At 48.8% G+C, this 25,392-nt stretch overlaps 1 protein-coding gene across 6 annotated transcripts in view; it reads right to left on the bottom strand.

Moving 5' to 3' along the window:
• Window positions 1-25,392, bottom strand: part of TGFA (transforming growth factor alpha) — a 121,538-nt gene that overhangs the window by 73,877 nt on the left and 22,269 nt on the right. For 4 of the 6 annotated variants that reach the window (XR_016395403.1, XM_089923035.1, XM_089923034.1 and 1 more), the window contains exon 2: window positions 11,487-11,540. The exons of the other annotated variants lie outside the window; for them this stretch is intronic. Coding sequence is in view for 3 of the 4 variants with exons in the window: in XM_089923035.1 (XP_089779161.1) it covers window positions 11,487-11,540 (54 nt within the window). In the remaining variant the exon portion in view is untranslated. The remainder of the gene's footprint in view (window positions 1-11,486; window positions 11,541-25,392) is intronic. 6 annotated transcript variants of the gene reach the window in all.

The raw sequence follows: 25,392 nt of genomic DNA, 5'->3' as shown, positions 1-25,392 counted from the left end.
GTATACATATATGCTCACACATGAGCACTCACATGTGCACATGCATATATATACACATATATATACATATACATGCCCATGGGCATGTATATGCCCATACATGCCCATGTATATATATACATATACATGCCCATGCTTTGCTTTAAGATGTAGGTCTAATTTTTAGTGGAAAAGAGGATTAAAAACCCAAGAAAGCTGGTCCTAATTTGTCTTGTGGAAAGTAGAAAAAAAGAGAATTAGAGAGTTATTTAATGCTAGGTGTTGGTAAATCTTCCCTCAAGTAGTATCTGTGGATTGAATGAGATACACGTGTATCTCTGTGTGTGTATTTTTCAAGCCTAGTGATGAAGTGCTTACAACAATGCTGTTACCTGGGTTCAAAGCCCAGTTCTGCCGCTTTCTATGTGATCGTGGGCAAGTTACTTAACTTCTCTGTGCCTCAGTTTTGCCAACTGTAAAATGGGGCTAATAATAGTACCTTCTTCCTGGAGTTCTAGGAATTAAATGCGGATATACAGAAAAGTATCCAGCACACAGTGAGAGTTCTAGGTCACATTACTACGTGAACTCTGTTGTGACCGATAAAATACAAATTTACTTCAGAGTGTTCCTGAGTTCTCACTGCAACTTTCATATATTAATTAATTTAATATTAAAGGCACAACCGGGCTTCCCTGGTGGCGCAGTGGTTGGGAGTCCGCCTGCCGATGCAGGGGACGCGGGTTCGTGCCCCGGTCCGGGAAGATCCCACATGCCGCGGAGCGGCTGGGCCCGTGAGCCATGGCCGCTGGGATTGCGTGTCCAGAGCCTGTGCTCCGCCACGGGAGAGGCCACAACAGTGAGAGGCCCGCGTACCGCAAAAAAAAAAAAAAAAAAAAGGCACAACTACTATCTATGAAGTGTCACATACTTTTGATGTTCAAACTAGGTTTTTATTCTGAAAAAGGTTGGGAAGCACCGACCTAGGGTTAAATCCTTAGGAAATTGCCTACAACGACAACTATTGTGGTTATCATCTGGTTAGATGTGCATCTAGGTTTCTAGAACCTTTCGCTGTGCTGGGCTGTGGTTATTTAACAGGATATCAGGTGGAAAGCTTGCTAGACCCAGACTTTTATAGAGGCTCCTGTGGATGGTTACATGATTCATGATTATATTTCCATTTGTCATGCCCCAGAGCACCAGGAAGATTCATTAGTGCCAGATTTCCCAGTAAGAGCTAACATTTTTCACTTTCAAGATTCAAAAAATGCCTTCCTAGACCTACTGTGTAAGGCAGGGAGAGATGTTTATTATATCCCAAGCCCCCAATAGTCAGGACAAAAAGGGCCAGAAAGAGAGCTTCCTAGGCGGGCTGCTAAACGACAACTGAGAAGAAAAGCAGCCTTCTTCTGAACCTAGCTCCATGGCACGAGTAAAACTGAGCCCTCCATTCTATTTCATCTTACCCATTTTCCCCCTTGTTTAGTGCTAGCATGTTTTGGTATTTAAGGAACATTTTAGTCAGTGCAGCCTAGTGATTAAATGGTCAAACATATGAAATCACCTTCTGTTACACATTCTGATAAGAAAGTTGCACAATAACTTTCTAGACAGGAAACAAAGAAGAGAGATTCAGAATGAAACTGTAAGTCAAAGTTACTGAGGCTGCTAGGAGGACATCTGAACCTGGCTCCATCAAAACAGCTAAAGGTCCCTTCATTAGTAAATAACCAGACACCCAGGCTGTTCCCCAAACTCAGAAGCAGGAGGTTTGGGTCAGGCTCTCAGAAAACAAAGCTGATGCCTTACCCAAAAGCTTCCGTGTTCATCATTTCATCATAGCAAGGGTAACAAGAAAGAGGATGTTTTGAGGTGATGGCCCAAGTTCTGAGGTTTTGGGTTGTCTTTACCAAGCTTCCAGGTGAATGCTAGAAAGTCAGTCCTGGAACACAAACATTTCACAGACTCCCAGAAACCGGCTCTGTCCAGCGAAGAAGCAAGAACTCCAGGGACGGGGAGGGGCTGTTGTCTTATGGAGAAAGCCCCTCAGCCTACAAGGTGTGTACCACTCAACTTCTTCCCATCGGGCCTTAGCAAAATGTGGTTGAGGACCAGAAGTGCTGATTTGGGCCACATGATGACGGGGGCCCAGAAATCTTCATTTTAACACAGTCAGCAGGATGACTATTCTGCACATTGAAACACGAGAACCACTGCCTTAGAACTGAACTGCAGGTGATAAAAGCACCCATAAAGATACAGGTCTGGCGTCATGACATGCGCATCACCAATAATATAGTAAGAGGGGTAGCAGCAGAGTACCTACGTGTGTGTGCACACAGCTCCAAGTGTTTTACGTGTAATCTTTTAACCCTCGCAACAACCCTAAGAGCAGGTCCTATTATTCCTATTTCGTAGATAAGGAAGCTGAGGTACAGAGAGGTTAGGTGATTTGCTTAAGGTCTCACAGCTAGTAAGTGGCAGAGGGAGAATCTGAACTCTGTCCAGTTCCAGAGTTTTCACATTCTAGAGACTGACTCTAGGGCTGGGGGCCTGGAAAAGCCCAGCCTCTCTGTTGAAAACCAGAGATAAAACTGGATCGGGGTTTCCCTGGTGGCGCAGTGGTTAAGAATCTGCCTGCCAATGCAGGAGATCGGCAGCCCTGGTCCGGGAAGAACCCACATGCCACGGAGCAGCTAAGCCCGTGAGCCACAGCTACTGAGCCTGTGTGCTCTAGGGCTCGCGCGCCTAGAGCCCATGCTCCGCAACAAGAGAAGCCACTGTGATGAGAAGCCCGTGCGCAGCTGCAAAGACCCAATGAAGCCAAAAATTAAAAAAAAAAAAAAGTGGATCAGGATTTAGGAGCCAAAGGGTCACCCAAGAAGAGTCTGGATGAGCATCCCCAGAACTTGGAGGTAAACTGGCAATTATCCTGTTGGGGTCAACGTCTCCAGACAGCAAGGTCCCTGGGGGTGGGTGCCAAGCTGCAGGGACTGGGGCAGCCCTCATGCAGGCCAGTATGGCAGGTCCCTGTGCTCCAGAAACAGCGGCACTGCCCGAGCGTCAGTGACAGCTGCAGCCCTGGCAGCAAGACCGAGGCAGCCTGCATTCAACCTGTGCTGGCCAACAGACCTGCAGGGCAGGATGTCAGCCACAGCCTTTTCTTTCTTTTTAAAAATGTAGCTCCTTTCGGGACTTCCCTGGTGGCGCAATGGTTAAGAATCCGCCTGCCAATACAGGGGACACAGGTTCGATCCCTGGTCCAGGAAGATCCCACGTGCCATGGGGCCACTAAGCCAGTGAGCCACAACTACTGAGCCTGCACTCTAGAGGCCACGAGCCACAACTACTGAAGCCCGCGCACCTAGAGCCCGTGCTCCGCAACAAGAGAAGCCACTGCAATGAGAAGCCCACGCACCACAACGAAGAGTAGCCCCCGCTGCCACAACTAGAGAAAGCCCGCGTGCAGCAACAAAGACCCAACACAACCAAATAAATAAGTAAATTTATTTTTAAAAATGTAGCTCCTTTTATTTCTGACTATAGTATTAAAACATGCTTGCTGTAGACAGGGTAGAAAAACAGGAAAGTACAAAGGAAATTAAAATCACCTATATTCCCATTAGCCAAAGATAATTAATGTTAATACCATATGATGTTTGCCCTTTATTTTTGCATCTCTCTGTACAATTTTGATATATTATATTCAATTTTATATACTACTTTTTCTGTTTACTTACATGTGCATTGTTAAATATTCTTCAGCATGATTTTAAAGGGCTTTCATTTAAAATCTATCCATCTGTCCCATAACTATTTCCCTCTTGCTGACATTTAAATTGGCTATATTTTACTATAATGGAGAATAACCTAACATCTCTGGTTATTTTTGTAAAATAGATGGCTAAAAGTGTAACTGTTGAGTCACAGGGCATGGACAATTTTAAGGTTCTTACTAATACTAAGGAATCAAGTTCCCCATTAACACTAAGCTCTTTCCTAGAAAGTCAATATGCACATCCATAAGCAACATACGTAGCTGTCTCACCTCACACACACCAGCACTCAGTGTTGCCATTCTCAAAAACGCGCCGATTTGATAGATAAAAATTTAATAGTATGTCTATCTTTCCCAGCAGAGCATAAGGTTCTTAAAAACATAGACTTTATTTTGATCAGGGCCTGGCACATAATAAGTGCTCAATAAATCTTTGTTGATCTTTGGCACCTTGTTACCTGCAGTTTCCCCTTCCCAGTCCTGCCACAGCTGTTGGGTTACCACTTGACCAAAGGGGACAAACCGATCCAATTCTCTCTCGAGACGCTGAGCTAAGTGGCACAGAGATGGAATGAACTGGTATTAGAATGATCTTCATGGTAGGTACAGAGTAAATGGCCACAATCTGTGGGGCCTCACTACTCAGCAATTCTGTGGATTTTGCCAGCTCCACAGATGCCAACCACAGCCCAGACGGGTGATCAATCAGATGGAAAACCAGCTCGGCACCACAGGCCAAACTGAGCACGAAGCAATTTATCAAAGAAAATAAAAAGTATACAGTTTGGCACTTGGATTAAAAATGGGGGGGTCCCCTGGTGGCGCAGTGGTTGAGAGTCCGCCTGCCGATGCAGAGGACGCGGGTTCGTGCCCCGGTCCGGGAGGATCCCACATGCCGCGGAGCGGCTGGGCCCCGTGAGCCATGGCCGCTGGGCCTGCGCGTCCGGAGCCTGTGCTCCGCAACGGGAGAGGCCACAGCAGTGAGAGGCCCGCGTACCGCGTAAAAAAAAAAAAAAAAAAAAGGGAAGTCTGCATATAGTGGAAGCAGGTGTTTTCTTCAAAGAACTCCATATGGTAGATCACATGGTGTATGTTTATGATTTACTTTGAGATGTACAAATCATCGTCATCGTCTGCCCGACCCTACGCCCTCTGATGCCCGGGCTCATAGTTACTTCTCATGGTATCTCCAGGGCCTAGCACAACGCCTGGTATAAGGTAGTACCTAATAAGTGTGTGCTAAATAAAAGTTGAAAACTAAAAAGTAGGAGAACAGTAGGCTTCTATAGGCCTTGATTTTTAGAAATCCAGGAGTTGTGTCACTTGCTTTGCTTTTTTCGAAGCTGGGAGATGCTCTCTTATCTGAGCTCAGCTTAAACCAGGGCCTTGATTTCCCAATCCATCCTCTCCACTCCTTTGTTAAAACAACTAGACCAATGTCCTCAGAGTGCAAAAGCTCAATTAGTTGGCTGCCCTAGCTTGCCAGCCCGTTTCTGTTTTTACCAGTGAAGCTATGTATTTACCAAGAGGACATGTGTGTTTGTTCCCAAACCTATTTATGTCACTTGTGCTCATTATTGTATTTACGTAATTTAATTACATATTACATAAACTAATGACATATCTATGCATAAGGAAAGAGCTGTTGTTTCTACTGTAAGTGGAGTGTTCTGGAAAGACTTGATAAAGGTGAGTAAATAAAAAGAACTGCTGTCATATACACACTACCAAATGTAAAATCGATAGCTAGTGGGAAGCAGCCGTAGAGCACAGGGAGATCAGCTCGGTGCTTTGTGACCACCTAGAGGGGTGGGATAGGGAGGGTGGGAGGGAGATGCAAGAGGGAGGAGATATGGGGATATACGTGTATGTATAGCTGATTCACCTTGTTATAAAGCAGAAACTCACACACAATTGTAAAGCAATTTTACTCCAATAAAGATGTTAAAAAAAAAAAAAGAACTGCTGTCAAATTAGGGGTGAACAAGACAACTAAAACAGACTAGGTGTATGGGGGGAAAACTATACGTAAATCTACAAAGATTTACAGCACTTACTTTGCAAGCGTCTAAGTTCTTACGCTGAAGAAATCAAATATGGAAATTACAGAGGATGCAGTAAGGGTGCAGCTTACACAAGTAAACGAATGCAGAATGCCAATATATAAATCCACGGATAACCAAAACAACAGTATCATGAAACATTATCTGACTTTCCTTCATGTAATGCACTCTGAAATTCTCTAGTCTAAACTATTCGATCTCCTTTTAAAAAATGTTGGTTGTGACCCACTAAAGTGATTTTGTGACTCACAGTTTGAAAAGACTGCCTTAATCCAACTCCTTAATTTTATCGAGGGGCAGCTGGGGTTCAGGGAGATTTAAGAGCATTACAGATGTCACACAGCTAGTGAGTCAGAATTACAATCCTGGATTCCACATCCTGTGGCCTGTCTACTACCCCAAGCAAACTTCCCTCTGATCCAGCACAGTTTCCTCTGCAGAAAGTAAAAGGTAAAATGAGGAAAGGAGAAAGAGTCCCTCTCTCTCTCCTGAGGCTCCACGGTCCACTAAGTGTCCTCTGAAGTGAGCTAGTCCCAGCAACTATGGCTGTCTGTGCCTTTAGCCCCTAACAAAGCCATACCAAGTCTCTTGTGCTCCAGACACATATTTGGAACAGTGAAACACGTACCTGGGTAGAACACGTGAGCTTTCTAATTTTAGAATGACTTCAGCTCCACGTGGGAAAACTCCAGACAATGGAACGGGGAAGTGGTTTGCAGTTCTGAAAAGCTTTTGTTAGGTGAGATGAGCAATAAACAGATCCCTTGCTTGCTGGCTGACCCATGTTCTACCTGTTTTCCAAACAAGTAACGCCTTCAAAGACTGCTCCCTGTAATCAGATTTGCCCTCCCTCTGCACTCCCAGCCCAAACTCGCCCTTCTCAACATAGTTAAGCCCAAAGTCCCCACCAAAATCTGACCACCATCTCCCCAAGCAAGCCGATAAGAGTGACCTTCCCCATGAATAACAGCACTGTGGATTTTCCATGGTCTTTTATCATCGCCTCTGAAGTCTCGCTTCCAACACTGCCCGGTTCCCGGTGGGGGTCATTAGACACAGGCTAGAGGAAGGAGCCGAATTCAGAGGTTTAAAGAGCCACCCGAGTACCCAGATGGTGCAAGGAAGACAGCACAGGGAGCCTGGCTCCCAGGTGCCCGAGCAAGGCCCTCACCACACCCCTCGGTCATTACAGCAAGTCTCACGAAAACATGAGAACCTCATGGGCAGCCTGGGAACTACACAACATTTCCGAGGGTTAAGCAAGCAGCCACCCAACAACTTAACCAGGATGCATTCTGTCCCTTAGTCAGGGGCATTAAAAGGTGCCTTTGAAGATAGGCTGTAACTCTTTGTGAAGGATGCGAAGCTCTAAGCTGTAGGTGCTGCCTGCCACCCTCACCTTGCCTCCAGCTAATGTTTCTCTGCATGCTTTACAAATTGACAACCAACCGGAGACAAATTTTCTGTCCTGACTCCCAGACTACTGACTTCACTCTTGTAGCAATTATTTTCTAAATCATACACTAAGCAGTCAGCTGTGGTTGCCTTCTGTCGCTATGAGGCTCTCATTATGGGCTCACCTGTGTAGTGCGGACAAGGACACCGAATCTGAGAAGCATTTACTGATGACAATAATGCCAGTTTCCCATGCCTCTGGCATCATCTACCCTCCACACATGGGGCTTTATAAAAAGGAAGATTGGAAGTAACCAATGAAACCTCAACAAGAAAGTCAGGAGCAACCATGAAGTCATGAGAACATGGAACTTTTCTGGGGGAAAAGCACAAGAAAGCCGCATGGGATCAGCCCCTGTTCCTTCAAGCTCATATTCTACTCCTGATTGGCACACGGAGTTTGCAATTTTCTCTCTACGCTGCTCCATCAAAACGTTAGAGCTTAGTTCTGAGTATGCCTGCAGTCCTTTGCTCCAGCACCGTCAATCAGGGATGTACCAAAACCTTCTTATGTCCATTACTGTTTCTCATTCCAATCAACTCTTAGAGTGAAACAGACCTGCATATTTATGCCATGGGTGAAGCTCTCATAGCTTCTGTCCTAAAACAACCCATCTTCACACCTAAATGGATAGTTTGAGGATTTAGTAAATGAGCCCACCAACAACCAGAGCATGAGGGTTGTAGGAGGGACTCAGATGTGGAAGTCAGTCACTCAGTATATAAATGAGCACATTTTACAAAAGCAGTGTTGACCTGAAAGGAAATATAAGTAGAAAGAAAAATATGAAAACATCAAAAGGAATGAAAATTAGGGACTCCCCTGGCGGTCCAGTGGTTAAGATTCCTCAGTTCCACTGCAGTGGGGCACGGGTTCGATCCCTGATTGCGGAACTAAGATCCTGCATGCCACGTGAGGAAAAAAAAAAAAAAATCTAGAACAACAACAAAAAATCTAAAACGTCTAATCTTGTGACAAAGGGAATGCAAATTAAATGAAGTGCCACAAATTTGAATTCAGCATCATCCATCCTCCATATTTAAGGATCTAACAAAAAAAGAATTCTTGTTGCTTTTGTTGGTGTAACTGAACTATGGTTTTGTTTTTAAAGTTCCTACCTGTTAGATATAAGCAATGTTCACAAGTGAAATGGACTTTGTTTTAAACTATCCCAACAAAGATAAAACTCAAAAAGGTGAGAGAATAGATGAAAGAAAAAATTGCAGAGTGATCCTAATTGTTGAAGCTGGGTGATGGGTATATGGGGATTGATTTCACTATTATTTCTTCTTCTCTATGTATGAAGATTTCTATTATAAACAGTAACAAATAGTTTTACTTCCTGAATTAGTCAAGAATTAAATACACACATACCCCAGTGCTGGGGTAGTGAGTGTGGCTGGCAGGGGTTGGCCCCAGTTTGAGCTGCATCCACAGCAGGATTTTAGCCATGTCTGGAGAGGACAGCGTCAGGGTGGCATGGGATGGTCAAGGCCTACCAGGGCCTGGGGAGTCTTCTAGGAGATAGGAAGGTCACCCTAAAGGAAGAGAAAGTTGAGCAGACAAGCCTGATTTAGTCACAAAGCCCTAGGCCTTGGAGGGGTGGCTATGACATGGCCATCAGCATTTGGACTTGTCTACTAACTAGCCCAGCCCTCTCTGGACTCATGTCTCGGGCCAATGGAGTAGGGTAGAGAGTAAGCAAACATGGAAGGAACTATTCCATTAACCTCTCTGGGGCACAAGTCCCATAGCTAAGTAACCCATCAAACAGAGAGCAATGCAGAGGCCAGATTGGCAGCCCACCTCCCTTCTCCACATATCACCAACCAACTCCAAGATCTCAAGGCCCCCTGGACACTAGAAGGTGTGGCACCACCTCTGCTCTCACCCACCACACTGGGCTACAGAGGGGCACTCAGCCAGTTACAGGGTCATGTGCAAAAGGGCAGGACACAACTACTGTTTTCTGAACATACATCATCATGAGGGAGAGTATGTCTCTGATATCAACAAGGACCTGAGACTATCTCACAGAAGCAAGTCCAGAAAGGAAAGACGGAAGAGAGGTTGGTCACTACTGCAGCAAGGACAGTCATTCTCTGGATAAATGTCACAGGTTTTCCCATTTCTACCCAGAAGAGCCTGTGAAACCACAAGGGGCCTCAGCAGGAGCCACGCCAGGCCCCTGAGGGGATTGGCTGAGGTACGACATCCCCTAGGCCTTTCTTGTACAAATGGATGCAATGGGAGGAGGGGATAAAATAACCAGGAGTACCCGTCCCCATGGAGATAGCATCAACATTTGTCATCACCACAAACTGTCACCTGCAAGTGACTTAGAGGAGACCCCGGCTCTTGGCCCGCCAGGTCCTACAGTGAGCACCAGGAGAGGCTGGAGATGCACCTGGGGGGTACATGCATCCCAGAAGGAGGGGGTGGGGCAGTTCTGAAAACAGCATGGGGGAGTCACAAAGCTATCTCCCCCTCCCTATATACCATATCTGAGCCCTTTGTGACGGGGGAAGTAATTAAAAAGTGAAAGAACTACTTCATGGAAACTCTGGCAGACCCTGCACTCTAAAAGCACTGCTTTGGGAGGGACAGATCCTTCTACCCCGAGTCCCAGAAAAGAATAACACAGAGGAAGAAAGGCATCTGTGGCAACATGGGCCACCAAATGGCTTGGCACCTTAATGGTTCAAGTGCGTCAAGAATAACAGCTCCAGGGCTTCCCTGGTGGAGCAGTGGTTGAGAGTCCACCTGCCGATGCAGGGGACGCGGGCTCATGCCCCGGTCCGGGAAGATCCCACATGCCGCGGAGCGGCTGGGCCCGTGTGCCATGGCCGCTGAGCCTGCGCGTCCAGAGCCTGTGCTCCGCAACGGGAGAGGCCACAGCAGTGAGAGGCCCGCGTACCGCAGAAAAAAAAAAAAAAAAAAAAAAAGGAATAACAGCTCCAAGAGGAGACCGGTACTCAGTGGCAGTGGCAGCATCACCTCCACTGTGTTTGGATGGAAAGGTCTGGAAGAAGAGAAGAGCCAAGTACCAGGGACACTGTGTGGTTGGTTAGAGAATTTATGAATGCATAGGACCACCTCCTGCCCAGGCACCTCCCTGAGATAACTAGGGAAACACAGCAGGGGCCACTGCAACAACAGATGGGAGCATACTCCATGTCAACGAGGGAACAGTGAAACTGGCAGAATCATGCATTGCTGACATAGAGATCAGCTCAATTCACTTGGAAAGCTATTTGGCAATCTGTCAAAAGGTTCATAAATATATTTATCCTTGCTCCTGGAGATATGTCCTAAGGAAAGAATCCAAAAGAAGGAAACACTTTCTAGGCATCAAGATGTAGCATTATAATTTAAACTGGAGGCAACAAAAATATCCCATGGGAAATGCCTAATTAAACCACATAGGTCCGTTTTCATGGAACATCATGACATTTTAAAAGGATAAATTTCAAGACTCTCTAGCAACATGGAAAAACGCACAACTCCAAACCTTGAATTTAAAAAGCAGGAATCCAAACAGTTTCCTCATCGTGACTAACTGTGTAAAAATATTAGCGCACATGGACAAATGCTAAAGGCCGATGCTTTCTGTGATCCTCTGCCCGTGGACGGTTTGCCTCCCACGTTTCCCAACTAACTGTATAAAAATATTAGCGCACATGGACAAATGCTAAAGGCCGATGCTTTCTGTGATCCTCTGCCCGTGGACGGTTTGCCTCCCACGTTTCCCAACTTTCCAATCTGTTGATCGAGGATCTTGCAAACGAAACCAGGGAAATATGACTACAAACGTCAAAAGATAAACTGGAAAAAAAACTAAATAAAATCACCAGGCAGAAGGAGACAAAAGGGTTTAGGAATCTGGGTTCTTCTTTAGATGGTTTATAACGTGACGGTTCCCAGCTTGTGGGTCGTGCAGGCTCTGCTTTCCGGCACCCCTGCCCACAGTGATTGTCTGATCAGAGAAGGGAGAGGGCAAGCCCTGAGGCCAGCAGTTAAGACCTCCCAGGAGCACTCCCTGGGCCCCTGGCACAGAGGACAGAGAGGGTGCAGGGGACAGCTGTGCAGGAGCTCAGCGGCCAGGAGCCCCGGGAGGAAGCTTAGAGCTCAGGCTCCACAAGGCAGCCAGGGTCTGCCGCCGTGCAACGCTCCGCACACCATCCCACACCAAGGGGATGGGACTCACCACTCAGAGCGGACGTACTGTTCTCCAGGGCCTGGCACACAGCCAACAAAAGACCTGTGAGGGGAAGAAGAGAGGACAGGTGAGAGTCTGGCCAGCAGCCCATGTACTCAGGCTTCGAGAGTGGGCCCTCACAAGGGAGAGTTGGTAGTTTCACAAGGTGGCCAACGGCAGGCTTGGTGACATACTTCGGGGAGCTCAGTGCAAAGTGAAGACGTGGGACCCTCTGTCCAAAATGCAGGGAAAAAAGTGCCTATCTAATGGGCACTCTAAGTTACTAAAATATCAAGCTTTTCCCTTCCTTTCCTGGTCTCTCTGTCAACACTTGTCATGATGTTTCTTGTTTCTGTCTTTTTAAAAACACCTTATAAATATTTTTATTGTGGTCAAACATACACAGAAGTTACTATCTTAACCGTCTTTAAGTGTACAGTTCGGTGGCTTTAAGTACTCACACACTGTTGAGCATGTCGTGATGTTTTTTATTTGCTCTTTCTGGTCTTGGAGACTTGTAGGGTGAGCACAGCTCCTCAGAGGCACCCTGGGCCCCTGCGACAGTGCACAGGTGCGCACGTGACCCCGGTCTGCTGCGTTTCCCCTCCCCAGCGGCGGGATGGATGTGTGCAACCCAGCTGGGGGCAGGGGAGCCTAGTCAGGGGTTTCTTCTTTCCAGAAACCAGTCGCCCCAGCCCAAGGTGGGCAGGTGACCCGCGAAGGTGTTGCAATATCCACCCTGGCAACCTGGATGGGGGGAGGGGAGTCAGTCATCCACAGAAACGCAGTGAGGCTGCCAGCCCAGGATGGGGCAGCTACCAGCATGCCCTGCCCGGGATGCTGTGGGGTGTGCACACCTCACCCCAGCCTTTCTTGGGTCCAGGCCCCAGGTGGCAGGGGTGAGAACCCACCCAGGGGAGGCAGGGAGGTGACGGTAGGTGGGACCACTGGAGGCAAAAGGCCCAAGTCCTCCCCGGGGGCACACCCCACGGCCCCATTGAACTTCATTTACAAGATACAAATGCAAAGAGAAAACTGTTAAGAATTTCAAGACTGCAGCTGCACAGCGGCAGTGGCGTTAGCCCCCCAAGCCCAGGGCCCACCTTAGCAGGAGATCCTGTGACCACCTACGAAACTGCCCCTGCCAGCAGATGACCTTATATGCCAGCATGTTACAGTACCAGAGGTTTCAGGAAACAGAGCAGCAAAATTCTGATGAAAAAGGAACCTCTCTGAGTTGTGCAATCAGCATGAACGAAGTTAGAATGACTTCCTAAAACCAAACTGCAAAAAGATGCCGTGGTGGCCATGCTAACAGGCTGGGCCGCCTGCAGGTTAGCCCAGAGGCGGCAGAGAAAACAGGCAAACACTTCTGCGCTGTGACCCCTACCCCAATGCTCAGGACCAGCTCGCCCCCCGCCGTGCAGGCTGTGAGGGCTCCTTTCTCCTGTCCCTCAGAGTGTAGACGCACCAGCCCTTGACTCTCAAGGGAGAAACACGCTTGGAACAGATATGGCAATCTGCTCACGACTTTCCTTTAGGCCTTTGACATGAGAAACATCTCAAAAACTTCAGACCGCTTTTACTGAAGGCTTGGCATGGATTTCCCAAATACTCCTACAGAGTGTTGAACCAGACATTTGTGCTGGAGTTGGGTTGGGGGAGACCAGTTGACAGTGGGGGACAAGGAGAGAAAGTTAGTAAAATCACACATCTGCCCCGTGCAATTCTTTCTTGCTGCTCAATAGACGCTAACCTTGGAAGCATGGTCTTAGGGTTCCCCTGGACATATCTAAAAGGCCCAGTTTGTAATCCACACACCAAGCGTTAAAACGAGGCTTTCCTACCAAAGCCAGAAAAAGTCTCAGAGGTTTCTCACTGTCAGCTGGGGGCCTGTCACAATCTTATTTTGCTGACACAACCACAAACCACTCTGGGCCAAAGGCGGCCCGTGCCCTGTGGTACCAAAAGGAACGACTTGGGGATGCTTTGCATACCTCTCGACAGAAAGTGCCAATGGCCTGTCACAAACTGTCCCTGAACGAATGAATTACCTTCCCGTCTCCCTCCCCGGCCCTATATCCTGTCAGTCAGTATAGTTCCTGGGCTCCACGGTGACCTCTGCTTAAGTAAGACCAGAACAAGAAAGCGAATACTGTCCAACTCTAGCCAGGACAGAGATGCTCACCAGCCTGCAGGGTGTGTGGAGGGGAGCTCCCGCAGACTCGGGGTGAGTCCCCTTGCCCCCTCTGCTCCTGACTGGGAGCTCTCTGCTGCCAACTTGCAAAGATGTCTTGGGAACTAGTTAGAGTTTACAAAACCACCATGTTCCACAGATGAAAGACACTGGGTTTTTATTCATAATTTGAGCAATAGGAGAAGAATAGTTCCTTTCTATACCCTCACATTCCCATGGAAAAACGTTTTAGTGCCCTGGGCTCTCTCTGCAATCTCCATTCAGGCACAACTTCAGTTGAGGCCCTGTGATGGGAGGTTAGGCCTCTGCTTTCCCTTCACTACATGGTGGGCTCCCTAAGAGGGTCCCAGACCAAAACGACAGGGTCAGGCCTCTTTCAGTTCTCACGTGGGTGGATACCCCTTATTGGACAGGTACCACTCTCAGGCCCACCACTCGGCTTTCACATGCATTATCTTATTTAATCCTCACGATAACCCATGACACAGGGCACCTCCTGGCCTCCCTGCCGTCTGGTCCAGCCCATGGAAACACCCGGTTTTACAGATGAGGAAACTGAAGCTTGGAGAGGTTGAGAAGTTTGCCCAAGCTCCTGCAGCCAAATTCAAAATCAAGTCTGTCCAACTCCTGTGCCCAAGACAGGGTTTAATTACCACCCCAAACACCAGTCCTTCTGACCATAGCCTGTCATGACACACTGGAAGGTGTGTGTTTACCAGTTACAACCCCCAAATGAGTCCAGACAACAGGTTCAGCAGGCTTAGCCTCCAGGTTGATCCGTCTTTTCCAGAAGCTACATCAGTTACCTCTTGGGATACTCCCACTGCCTCCAATTCCCCCACTACGAGTAAGGTCTGCCGAGAAGGGGCAAGGGTGTGACTGTCCAGACTCCCTGTAGCCCAGTATTCGTAAGCCCAGCTGCCCAGACTGCCAGCCCCCACCCCCAGGCTGTGCACAGGCCTTCCAGAAACATGTGGACTTGGCAGGCTCCGAGGCTCATCAGAAGGACAGGAAATCCTTCCCTGGAGCACCTGGATGGGGACAGTATAGGCCCGGGGACAGCGCCACAGTCAGCAGCTCCGGGGAGACGACACACACTCCAGACGGAGGCCTGGCAGCCACAGGTGTCTCTCGCCTGAGGTTCAAAGCCGGACCTCACCTGCCGCAGGGCCACCCAGCCAGCCTCCCTCTGGGCCAGGAATCCCTTCCGGGCTGCTCCTGCCAGCACCCTGTTTCTGTTTAAATAGCTCCAAAGAGGGGAATCCCTGCATTGTGAACTTTAAAAAGAAAAGGGGGTGGTGGTGAGGGGAAAACCACATGCAACGGAATAAAGACCTTATGAAAGGCGGACCCCGCTCCTTGAGGTAGAGTGGGAACCCAGGCTGCCCTCCAGGAAGGACAAGGGCTGCAGTGCTTATAATTCAGCTGTTTGGAATGCAGACAGACATTTCCAACAGGAAGAATGTCAAGAGAAAGGCTAGCCTACTTATCTGGTAAGCTCACAGGACCGGGCCACTGTGAAGCCCACCCGCCTCTGGGCCAATGGGAACTGCTGCTGATGGATGCTGGGCACCCCTCACCCCCAGGCCATAGAGCAGGGTGCCCCCTCCATGCACGCCTTCACTCAGGCACAGGACTGGGACCCGGCTGCGCCTTCAGCACGGGACACCCTCCACCCATCACCTGTTGGCCTACTGACTGCCTCGCCTCCTCTGTGGACATTCAGTTCTAGTGCCCCGGCCTGGAAGAAGCATCCTCAGGCCCCCAGTCACCCCAGCAGAGTTGACCATGCCCTCCCTGCTCTGGCCTCTGCTACAGCCAGTATTTGCTCCTACCTACTCCACTGTATAAATCAGATGTTCTGGTGATAGCCATTCTAACTGGTGTGCGGTGATATCTCATTGTAGTTTTGATTTGCATTTCTCTAACGATTACTGATGTTGAGCATCCTTTCATGTGTTTGTTGGCAATGTGTATATCTTCTTTGGAGAAATGTCTATTTAGGTCTTCTGCCCATTTTTGGATTGGGTTGTTTGTTTTTTTGATATTGAGCTGCATGAGCTGCTCGTAAATTTTGGAGATTAATCCTTTGTCAGTTGCTTCATTTGCAAATATTTTCTCCCATTCTGAGGGTTGTCTTTTCGTCTTGTTTATGGTCTCCTTTGCTGTGCAAAAGCTTTGAAGTTTCATTAGGTCCCATTTGTTTATTTTTGTTTTTATTTTCATTTCTCTAGGAGGTGGGTCAAAAAGGATCTTGCTGTGATTTATGTCATAGAGTGTTCTGCCTATGTTTTCCTCTAGGAGTTTTATAGTGTCTGGCCTTACATTTACGTCTGTAATCCTAATTATTAGAGAAATGCAAATCAAAATTACAATGAGGCATCACCTCACACCAGTCAGAATGGCCGTCATGAAAATGTCTACAAACAATAAATGCTGGAGAGGGTGTGGAGAAAAGGGAACCCTCTTGCACTGTTGGTGGGAATGTAAACGGATACAGCCACTATGGAGAACAGTATGGAAGTTCCTTAAAAAACTAAAAATAGAACTACCATACGACCCAGCAATCCCACTACTGGGCAAACCCTGAGAAAACCATAATTCAAAAAGAGACATGTACCCCAATGTTCACTGCAGCTCTATTTACAATAGCCAAGACACGGAAGCAACCTAAGTGTCCATCGACAGATGAATGGATAAAGAAGATGTGGCACATATATACAATGGAATATTACTCAGCCATAAAAAGAAACGAAATTGAGTTATTTGTATGAGGTGGATGGACCTAGAGTCTGTCTTACAGAGTGAAGTAAGTCAGAAAGAGAAAAACAAATGCCATATGCTAACACATATATATGGAATCTTAAAAAAAAAATGGTCATGAAGAACCTAGGGGCAGAATGGGAATAAAGACGCAGACCTACTAGAGAACGGACTTGAGGACATGGGGAGTGGGAAGAGTAAGCTGGGATGAAGTGAGAGAATGGCATGGACATATATACACTACCAAATGTAAAACAGATAGCTAGTGGGAAGCAGCCACAGAGCACAGGGAGATCAGCTCAGTGCTCTGTGACCACCTAGAGGGGTGGGATAGGGAGAGTGGGAGGGAGGGAGATGCAAGAGGGAAGAGATATGAGGATATATGTGTATGCATAGCTGATTCACTTTGTTATAAAGCAGAAACCAACACACCATTGTAAAGCAATTATACTCCAATAAAGATGTTAAAAAGAAAAAAAAGGATGCCTTGGATTTAGAGATGGTGAGCAAAGGCCTATGGAGAAAGCGCTAATGCAGACGAGAGGGGCAGGAATCAGGTGAGAGAGGCAGAAGGGAGTGTGGGGGTGTTTGGAGGGTAGCCAGGATCCCCCCTTCCTCTCCTGCCATGCTTGGGGTCACGGGGTCATAAGGGACAGAACAGGAGCTCAAGAAGTGAGGGTGGTGCCTAGAAGGTGAGAATCCTGCATCTCAGCATGAGGTCTTCAGGTGACACTCATGGACAGCCATATAGGGCACAAAAGTATATGGAAATGGGTCACGGGGAACCCAGGGCCTGCTGGTATCTTCTGGTACCAGGTTCTAAGGCATCTTTTCTTATGAATTATACTCCAACATCTGAATTTCATCTGCAAACATGGCAGGATTTTTAACTGCATAGCAAAAACTGCAATATTGTGTGACTTTATCAGTATTTTTAAATGCAAGAGGTTTAGGGCTTCCCTGATGGCGCAGTGGTTGAGAGTCCGCCTGCCGATGCAGGGGACACGGGTTCGTGCCCCAGTCCGGGAAGGTCCCACATGTGGCGGAGCGGCTGGGCCCGTGAGCCATGGCCGCTGAGCCTGCGCCTCTGGAGCCTGTGCTCCGCAACGGGAGAGGCCACAACAGTGAGAGGCCCGCATACTGCAAATAAATAAATAAATAAATAAATAAAAATGCAAGAGGTTTGATAGCCAGGTGAAGATGCTGGCTTCAGGGTCAGAACTGATTTGGAAGAAAGAAAAAGGGAACACACTGCAGGCAGGGACAAGGAGGGAAGCTGGTAGGACCAGGAGACCCGGGCCTGCCCTGCCTTCGAGAATATCCATAAATGCCACGGTCGAAAGCAGCCACGAGGCATCCCCATCGTCCCAGTGCAGCATTTCTCTCCAAGGAAGAGCTGACAGTTCACAAGTGCTCCTACTTACAGAGACACCAGTTACACTGGCTTCAGAGGATGGCAGGCGAAGCAGCAGAGGAATTTGTGGAGGAACTGGCCAGACGGGATTAGGACAGCTCAGGGGAAGGCAAGGAGGGTTTAGAAATATGTGACACGGGAATGAATCACCTTAGGCCAATGGGCTCATGGGACAGAGGGCTCTTTCTTTCACCGTCCCAGCATCTGGAACTCTGCTTTCAAAACACAGATTGGATTCTGCTACCCAAGGAGAATCTTATCGAGAAATTATTTGAAATGGTTAGTGCTGTGTTTCAGGTGGCGAGTCCAGACACACAGAGCAAAGAAACCAACGCTGCAGGGAGAGGGCAGCTCTCAGTTACAAACCCACCCAAGTGAGGTTCTGACCCTGTGCCCAAACGGCCCCACATTGGATACATGAACTGAGAAGACACTTGTATGTCAGTGGCGGGTGGTAGAGGGAAGACCACCAGCGCTTGATTGGTCTTCTGAGCTCCCTCCTCACACCGTCCAGCCATAATTATTATTGTGGCTGACAGCGTTATCAACGATAATAGCAGCAACATTTGAGCACTTATGACATGCCCTACGTCCTCTCATTCAATACTCAAAGCCAGTCCTAGGAAGTAGGTACTATTTGTGCTCCCATTTCAGAGGTGAGAAAGTGGAGGCACACGAGATGAAGTCACCTGCCCAAGGTCACCCAGCTTGTGAGTGACAGACACTGCAGACTCATGTTACAGGGCCCAGCTGGCCCCCCTTTGCTTTCCCTTACCCTATGAAGTGCAGCCAAAGAACACAGACATGCTAGAAAAGTCCACCTCCTCCTCTTCTCCTGGATCTAAGCCAGATGTACTGGGATATGCAGGCTACCAAGGGGTCCAGGGACTAGGGTCATTCGTGAATGGTGTCACCTTTAGCAAGTCCCTTCACCTCTCAATCTTGGGCTCCTTACGTTTAAATGACAGAGCTGGGCCAGAAGATCAGCCCAGTCCTTAACTTCTGGGACAATACGGGGCTGTGCATCTTCTTCAAACATCTATCTGGGGAAGGGGGGTGGGGACATACTTGGCCTCATTCCAACGCTTTGTAGGTGGATCCCTCGCCTTGAAGAAGGATCAGGCAAGATGCAGGATGCGTGTGCTTATCTCAGTGAGTGTGCTCGATTTACAGGAATTTTGTCTTTTAATTTAGCATGGCACTTCCATCAAATATCAGAAGATGGGAGAGATCCAAAAACCGCAACCTAAAAGGGCACTTTTCATTTCTACATTTTCAATGCAGTCTTTTCTTTTCTTTTCTTTTTTTTTAATTTATTTTTGGCTGCGTTGGGTCTTTGTTGTTGTGCACGGGCTTTCTCTAGTTGCAGAGAGCAGGGGCTACTCCTCGATGCGGTGTGCAGGCTTCTCATTGCGGTGGCTTCTCTTGTTGCGGAACACGGGCTCCAGGTATGCAGGCTTCAGTAGTTGTGGCTCGCGGGCTGTAGAGCGCAGGCTCAGTAGTTGTGGTGCACGGGCTTAGTTGCTCCGCGGTATGTGGGATCCTCCCGGACCAGGGCTCGGACCCGTGTCTCCTGCATTCAGGTGGATTCTTAACCACTGTGCCACCAGGGAAGCCCTTCAGTGCAGTCTTGACACTGGCTTGATGATATATTCCGAGCTTATAGTCCATGAGGAATGCTCTTGGGTCAGTGAGCTTGGGACCCTTCCTAATGACCCCTGGGTGGCCATAAGCAGCAAAGCCCAACTTGATGCGTCTAAGGCAATACCTCATAACTATGACATTGTGGAAAATAAGCCAGTGTTACCTGAATGCTCGTGGGTATTGTGGATGGGAAAACCTCAAGTATTCAGAATGAACCTGCAGGATGGGGAGGTGAAAGAGTCAGGCGGATGGGTGCCTGCTTTGCAAGCCTGTACCATTTTCTATTCCTGACTCAGGGTCTATTATGGCAGAGCAGAAAGGAGCCTTGCCGTCAGGCCTTTGTTCAAATCCTGGCTCTGCCACTCAACTGTGGGACCTTGGCTAAGTTATCTAACCTCGCTGAGCCTCTGTGTCCTCATCCATAAATAAGGATAACACTTCCTATCCAAGCCAAGGTCTCCTACACGTCCTGCCTCCACCTTATCCATCCCCCTGCATCCCCACTGCCCCAGTTCAGCCTCGTCACCTCTCCTGGGCTATCACAATAGTTGCCTGACTGGTTTTCCTGACAACAGCTTTTTCGCCTTTGCTCCTGCTGCCAGAAGTGAGCTTCCAGAGCACTTCTGGGCCATCAGACTCCTTCCCTCTAAACCCCGCTCACAGAGCCCCCTCCCCCAGTCACGAAGTCCCAAGCAGAGATTTCAGGGGCATAACCTGGTCCCCAACCCCATTTCCATCTGGCTCCTCCCACCCGCTCCTGTTAGGCACCAGCCTCCTGGCACTGTCCCCCTTCCCTGCACACGACCTGTCTTCACTCAGCTTGGTGCCTTGGGGCTCACGCCACTAGGGTCCTGACTCGAGTCCTTGCAGCTGTGTGACCTTTGCTTAGTTGCCTGAGTCTCGGATTCCTCCGCTATGAAAGAGAGATAACGACAGTGGTCTCCCACACAGGGTTACTGTAAAGACTGAGTGAGGGGACTCAGGAGAAACGTGTAATACATGGAGTGGCCCATCACAACCATGCAACATGTGGTCGCTGCTATGACTGAGGGTGTCCATTTCTATGCTGCTCTCTGAGTCAGCCAGCCCCTTCCTCTACCTGTAAACAAATTTGCCTCCGAAAGCCTCGCTCAAATGTCAGAAACAATCATTTCTTCCTCAGTGCCGTCCTCATTAGATCCCACCTTGTAGTTAAGAAGTTTTCACGTCTCACCCCTCCCCGCCAGCGAGGTCGGCAGCCGTGTCCTACTCATCTCTACCCTCACACCTGGTGCAATGCCTGGCACCTGCTTAGGGTTTGGATACATGTGCGTTGAACTGGATTTCTCTAAGATATCATCAGCTCGAAAACAGAGTTGGAGGGGGGTGAGTACTGACAGTGTACGGGTGGGGGGGTGGGAAAACCCACCGGCCCCCTGGAATTCCCCCCTCACTTCTCCCCCAGCTACACCGCTCAGTGTCGGTTCTTTTTCTGATTTCAGTGGAGTTGGAGAACACGGAAACCTGGCATTCACTCATTCAACAGTGTTCACTGAGCGCCCACTACGTGGCAGAGACTGCTCTAGAGGCTGCAGAGATAGGGGAGGGACTCAGAGGCCCCTCTCTCACATCTGCAATGTACTCGTCTCGTGAGGAATAATTCTTCCAACCCTGAGAAACCATGACACCGAACTCCATTATAGAAGTCGGGCTGCACCATCATTCAGTCGGGTGCTGAGTTAAGATGCCTCTTCTCTTTCAATCCTAGTTAACGAGTCTCACTAGAATACAGAGAAGACCACGCAGGATGGGGAAGCATCACCCTTCTCCCGAGCCTGGAGTAAGTCTGCTGAACCAAGATCACGCCAAGATGATCCTGAGTCGTTTGGTCACCTGATGAGATGACGCCCGAAATGTTTTACACCCTTAACTTATTTTGTCAGTTTTTCCTGAAATCTTTATGAGAAAGCAGGAAGATACGGTTGAAGCAAACACACTCACCTGTGTCCTGGGAGCCTCTCCCACGCTCGCTATTCAAGTCCTTTGCTCCACCCAAATGTGTCCACCTGGCCCAGGCCTCTTAAATATTCTCACTCGCTCTCTCCTGCCTGGAAAACCCTCAGGCTGCCCTGACCTCACTTCTTTGCAGCCCCCAGGCCCAGACCTCTTTTCCCACCATCTCTGACTTGGCAGAACAGATGACTATCTTCCTTTCCATACTTCAAAGGCCAAATGAGAAGATTCGCAAACTGCTTTGGGCTCTTCAGAGTCCAGGTCCTAATAAATGCCCAAGACTTATACCACATGCACAGGCATCAGAGAAGCAATGCAGCTATAAAAGGAGGTGGCACGCTCATCCTGACTTCTGGAAAACACGCAAAAAAGAAATGACTAGATAAAAAATCCACAGAGACCCTTGCAGGAGGGGGTGGGTGCTGCCCTGTTGAGAAACCTTTGTTTCTAAGGCCTGGCAGGTGTGATGCAACCCCTCACACCGCTACATACATATCTTCCTCTCTGCTCTCCCCAGCACCCACCCACGTCAAAGTCTTACAGAACAGTGCTGCCTACTGATCCGGTGGTCTGAGAGGACCCCCTCCTACAAAGCAAACAGCACACAGGAGCAAAATATCGTTGCCAAACAGTAAGTTAACCAGGATGCACGAAGCATCTCCTCTGGGCGAGGCGGGCCCTGTGCGCGCTCCCATCTGTGCCCCACCCTTTCTCGTTAGGAGGAAGCAGAGCTGAGGGTTTATCAGAGACCTGGACCAGGGCTGGCGACTGAGTCAAACTTCCTCTTCCACAGGCCCCGCTCCCATGTTGGCTGGCCGAGGGCCCCGGCCCGGGATTGCAGGGCAGCAGGGCGAGTATCGCCGAGCCCTCCTGGAGTTTCCCGGCCGCTGAATCACCAACAGGCTCTACCAGGACTGAGCTCCGAGGCCACAGGAAGCTGTGCGGAGATGCTCGCGGCCCCGTTGCAGCCGACTGACACTGACTTGAGGAGTAAAGGTGTCAGCGCCGAGGGCCACGCTCGACTTTCCCAGAGTCCCGGAGGAAAGGAGGGGCGGGAGAGTGGACCTGAGACAGGGCCGGGATCAAGTGGTAGATGTAACGACACCACCCGCAGGGCCCGGGCCCCTCAGCTGCCGGGAATTGCAGAAATCAAACACCAAGCCCCCTCCCGCTTCGTGGAGGCCCACTGGCCCCACGCCAGCTTCCCCTGGCCTTGTGGTGTCCCCATAATTACCACCCTCCGGGCCCAGGGTCAGCAGTGGCTCTGCCTGTGTGGACCTCAGCCCAGCAGAGTTAACCTCTTGGCAGCCCCAACAAAGCCAGGCCCATCCCTCAGCTCTGTCAAGGCCCTATGTACACATCACACACCCCTAGTGGCTTGGAAGTAGGCTACGAGCGGGGAGGTAAAAAAAAATAAGCAATCCTTGAACTCTGCCCCATTTCCTCCATGCGAATAGCTGGGTGATGACAAACTCATCCCTTCCCACAGCTCCGCTCAGGACACCCCTGGGACCCCTCTGTAGAAGGCATGACGAGGCGTGGGGTTTGAGCCAAGATAAATACCAGTATGACTTGGCCGAATTTCAGATCAATGCAGCGTCAGCCTTGGGGGCTGGGGGAGGGTTGGACGGAGGGGACAGCGCCGCACCAATGCTAATCGCCACTGTCAGGCTTCCATCATGTCCTGTGTTCTCGGGGCTGACCACAGAACACCCCTTAGGAGAACTCACTTGACTGCATGAGGACCACTGATTGAGAAGCGGGGTTCAAATGGAGAAAACAAATCCTCAGAAGCCTAGATTTTCAAGAGTTAAGGGAAAACACCCTGAAGTTCTTGAAACCCCGCATCACACTGCAGGCTGGAAAAATGTCTACGTTCTTCTCCTTGGGCCCTGGAAGTGAGGGCAGGAGGAGGAAGAGGGGAGAGTAGATGAAAAAGAGTGTGGGTGACAACAGCAGGTACCAGCTGCTGAGAAGGGCCCGGATGAGGAGCGGGCAAGAGGCACTGAGAGTGACCCCTTTTAACTAGGAGACCCTGACCAAACCACCCCTAGCCCAGGGGTTCTCATTGCTGGCAGGGCCTCCTGGGGGTATATGGTAACAGGTGGGGTAGTTTTAATTGTCACAATGACGTGAGGGGCTCTCTTGGTATTTAATGGGTGAGAGCAGGGAGGCTAAACTGCTGTGATGCACAGGACTTTGTCCTGCCTAGGATGTCCTGCCTATGTGCACCTTGTTGAGAAAGTCCAGACCCCAGCAGGGAAAGTCCCTTCAGCCACAGGTCATTCGGCCTCCAAAGGCATGCGGGCAGAAGCACCCTAAACTCAGGGGAGATGGAACAAGCCGGCAGTCACAGGAATGGACAGGGTGGCTCAGGAGAGCCTTGCTAATGGTCTGGGGAAGCTCGCAGCAGGACTGTGGGGTCAGCCTGCCCTCGGGAAACTGGGAAGCTCCCTTCCCCATTCAGTGATTCCCTCCATTCTCTGTTCATCTGTCTGCCTCTCTATAATAACCTGAAGCATCTGGGTTGCACAATAGGAAGCCTACCTATAAAGTAACAAGACCGACGAGCCATCAACAAATCTGCTCCCAGGGATTTGTAGTCGTGGGGCTCCAAGCAGACTCCTGGGAACCCGGAGAGGGAGGGAACTGCAGGAGGGGTGAGGCAGGCAACTGTCTCTTGGTGCACTGATTTTAGGGCCCCTGACGTATTTCCCTTTGGCCAGTGTATGTTCTTCTGGCCACGTATGGCAAAGCTGTTCAGCGAATGCCCCCAAAGCACTTAGTCGTATGGGAAGAGTCTTATGTACTGACTGGAGACAAACCAGTGAGGAATAAGGTACACCTGACCCCACAGTTTTGGGTGAAGAGCATCACGTACCTTTTAGTAGTATCAACTTAAATCATTTTAAAGGAAGACAAAAAAACCCTGGGGAAGCACGGTAATTCTCCCCTACCAACCCTGCTTCTGCCCTTCCCCTACTTACCTCATTGACTTTTGGCAGGGAGGGTAGAGGTGCGAAGCAAAAGAAAAGAGGGAGGGAAGAGGAAGTTTTCTGCTAGGATGGTTTAGCTCGAGCAAGAGGAAGGTGACAGAAAGAAGAAGGTGTGCGGCATCCCTGGAATATTCGGCATATTTCTGAAGCACTGCCCAGGAAAATCAGACTCCTCTAAATGAAAGTGGTGCAGGAACCGGAACAAGCTGATGAAATGGTACAGCCACTTTGGAGGGCAGTTTGGGGGTTTCTTACAAAGCCAGACATAGTCTTACCATATGGTCCAGCAATCGAGCTCCTTGGTACTTACCCGAACGATTGAAAACTTATGTCCACACACACACACACAGAAAGCTGCACACAAATGTTTATAGCAGCTTTATTCACAATTACCCAAACTTGGAAGTAACCAAGATATCCTGCAGCAGGTGAATGGATAAGCTGTGGTACGGTCAGACAATGGAATATTATGCAGCAATAAAAAACGAGCTCTCAAGCCACAAAAAGACGCCAAGGAAACTTAAATGCGTATTCCTAAGTGAAATAAGCCAATTGGAAAAGGCTATGTACTGTGACTGTGTGATTCCAACTATATGACATTCTGGAAAAGGCTAAACTATGGAGACAGTGAAAAGATCACTGGTTGCCAGGGGTTTGGGACAAGGGAGAGAGGGATGAACAGGGGAAGCAAAGAGCATCTTTAGGGCAGTGAAACTATTCTGTGTGATACTACGATGGTGGATACATGTCATCACACATTTGTCAAGATTCATAGAATGCACAAAGAATAAGCCCTAATGTAAACTAGGGACTTTTGTTTACATTTAACCTTAGTTAAAAAACATTAACTTTCATGAATAATAATGTACCAATATTGGCTCATCAATTATAGTGAATGTACCACACTAA

The sequence above is a fragment of the Delphinapterus leucas genome, chromosome 13 (assembly GCF_059928025.1).
Source record: "Delphinapterus leucas isolate spDelLeu-1000000601 "Yukka" chromosome 13, BTC_Dleu_Yukka2, whole genome shotgun sequence".
Classification (NCBI taxonomy): domain Eukaryota; kingdom Metazoa; phylum Chordata; class Mammalia; order Artiodactyla; family Monodontidae; genus Delphinapterus; species Delphinapterus leucas.
Note: the sequence above shows the minus strand (reverse complement) of the source record. Positions and strands in the feature narration are given on the sequence as shown.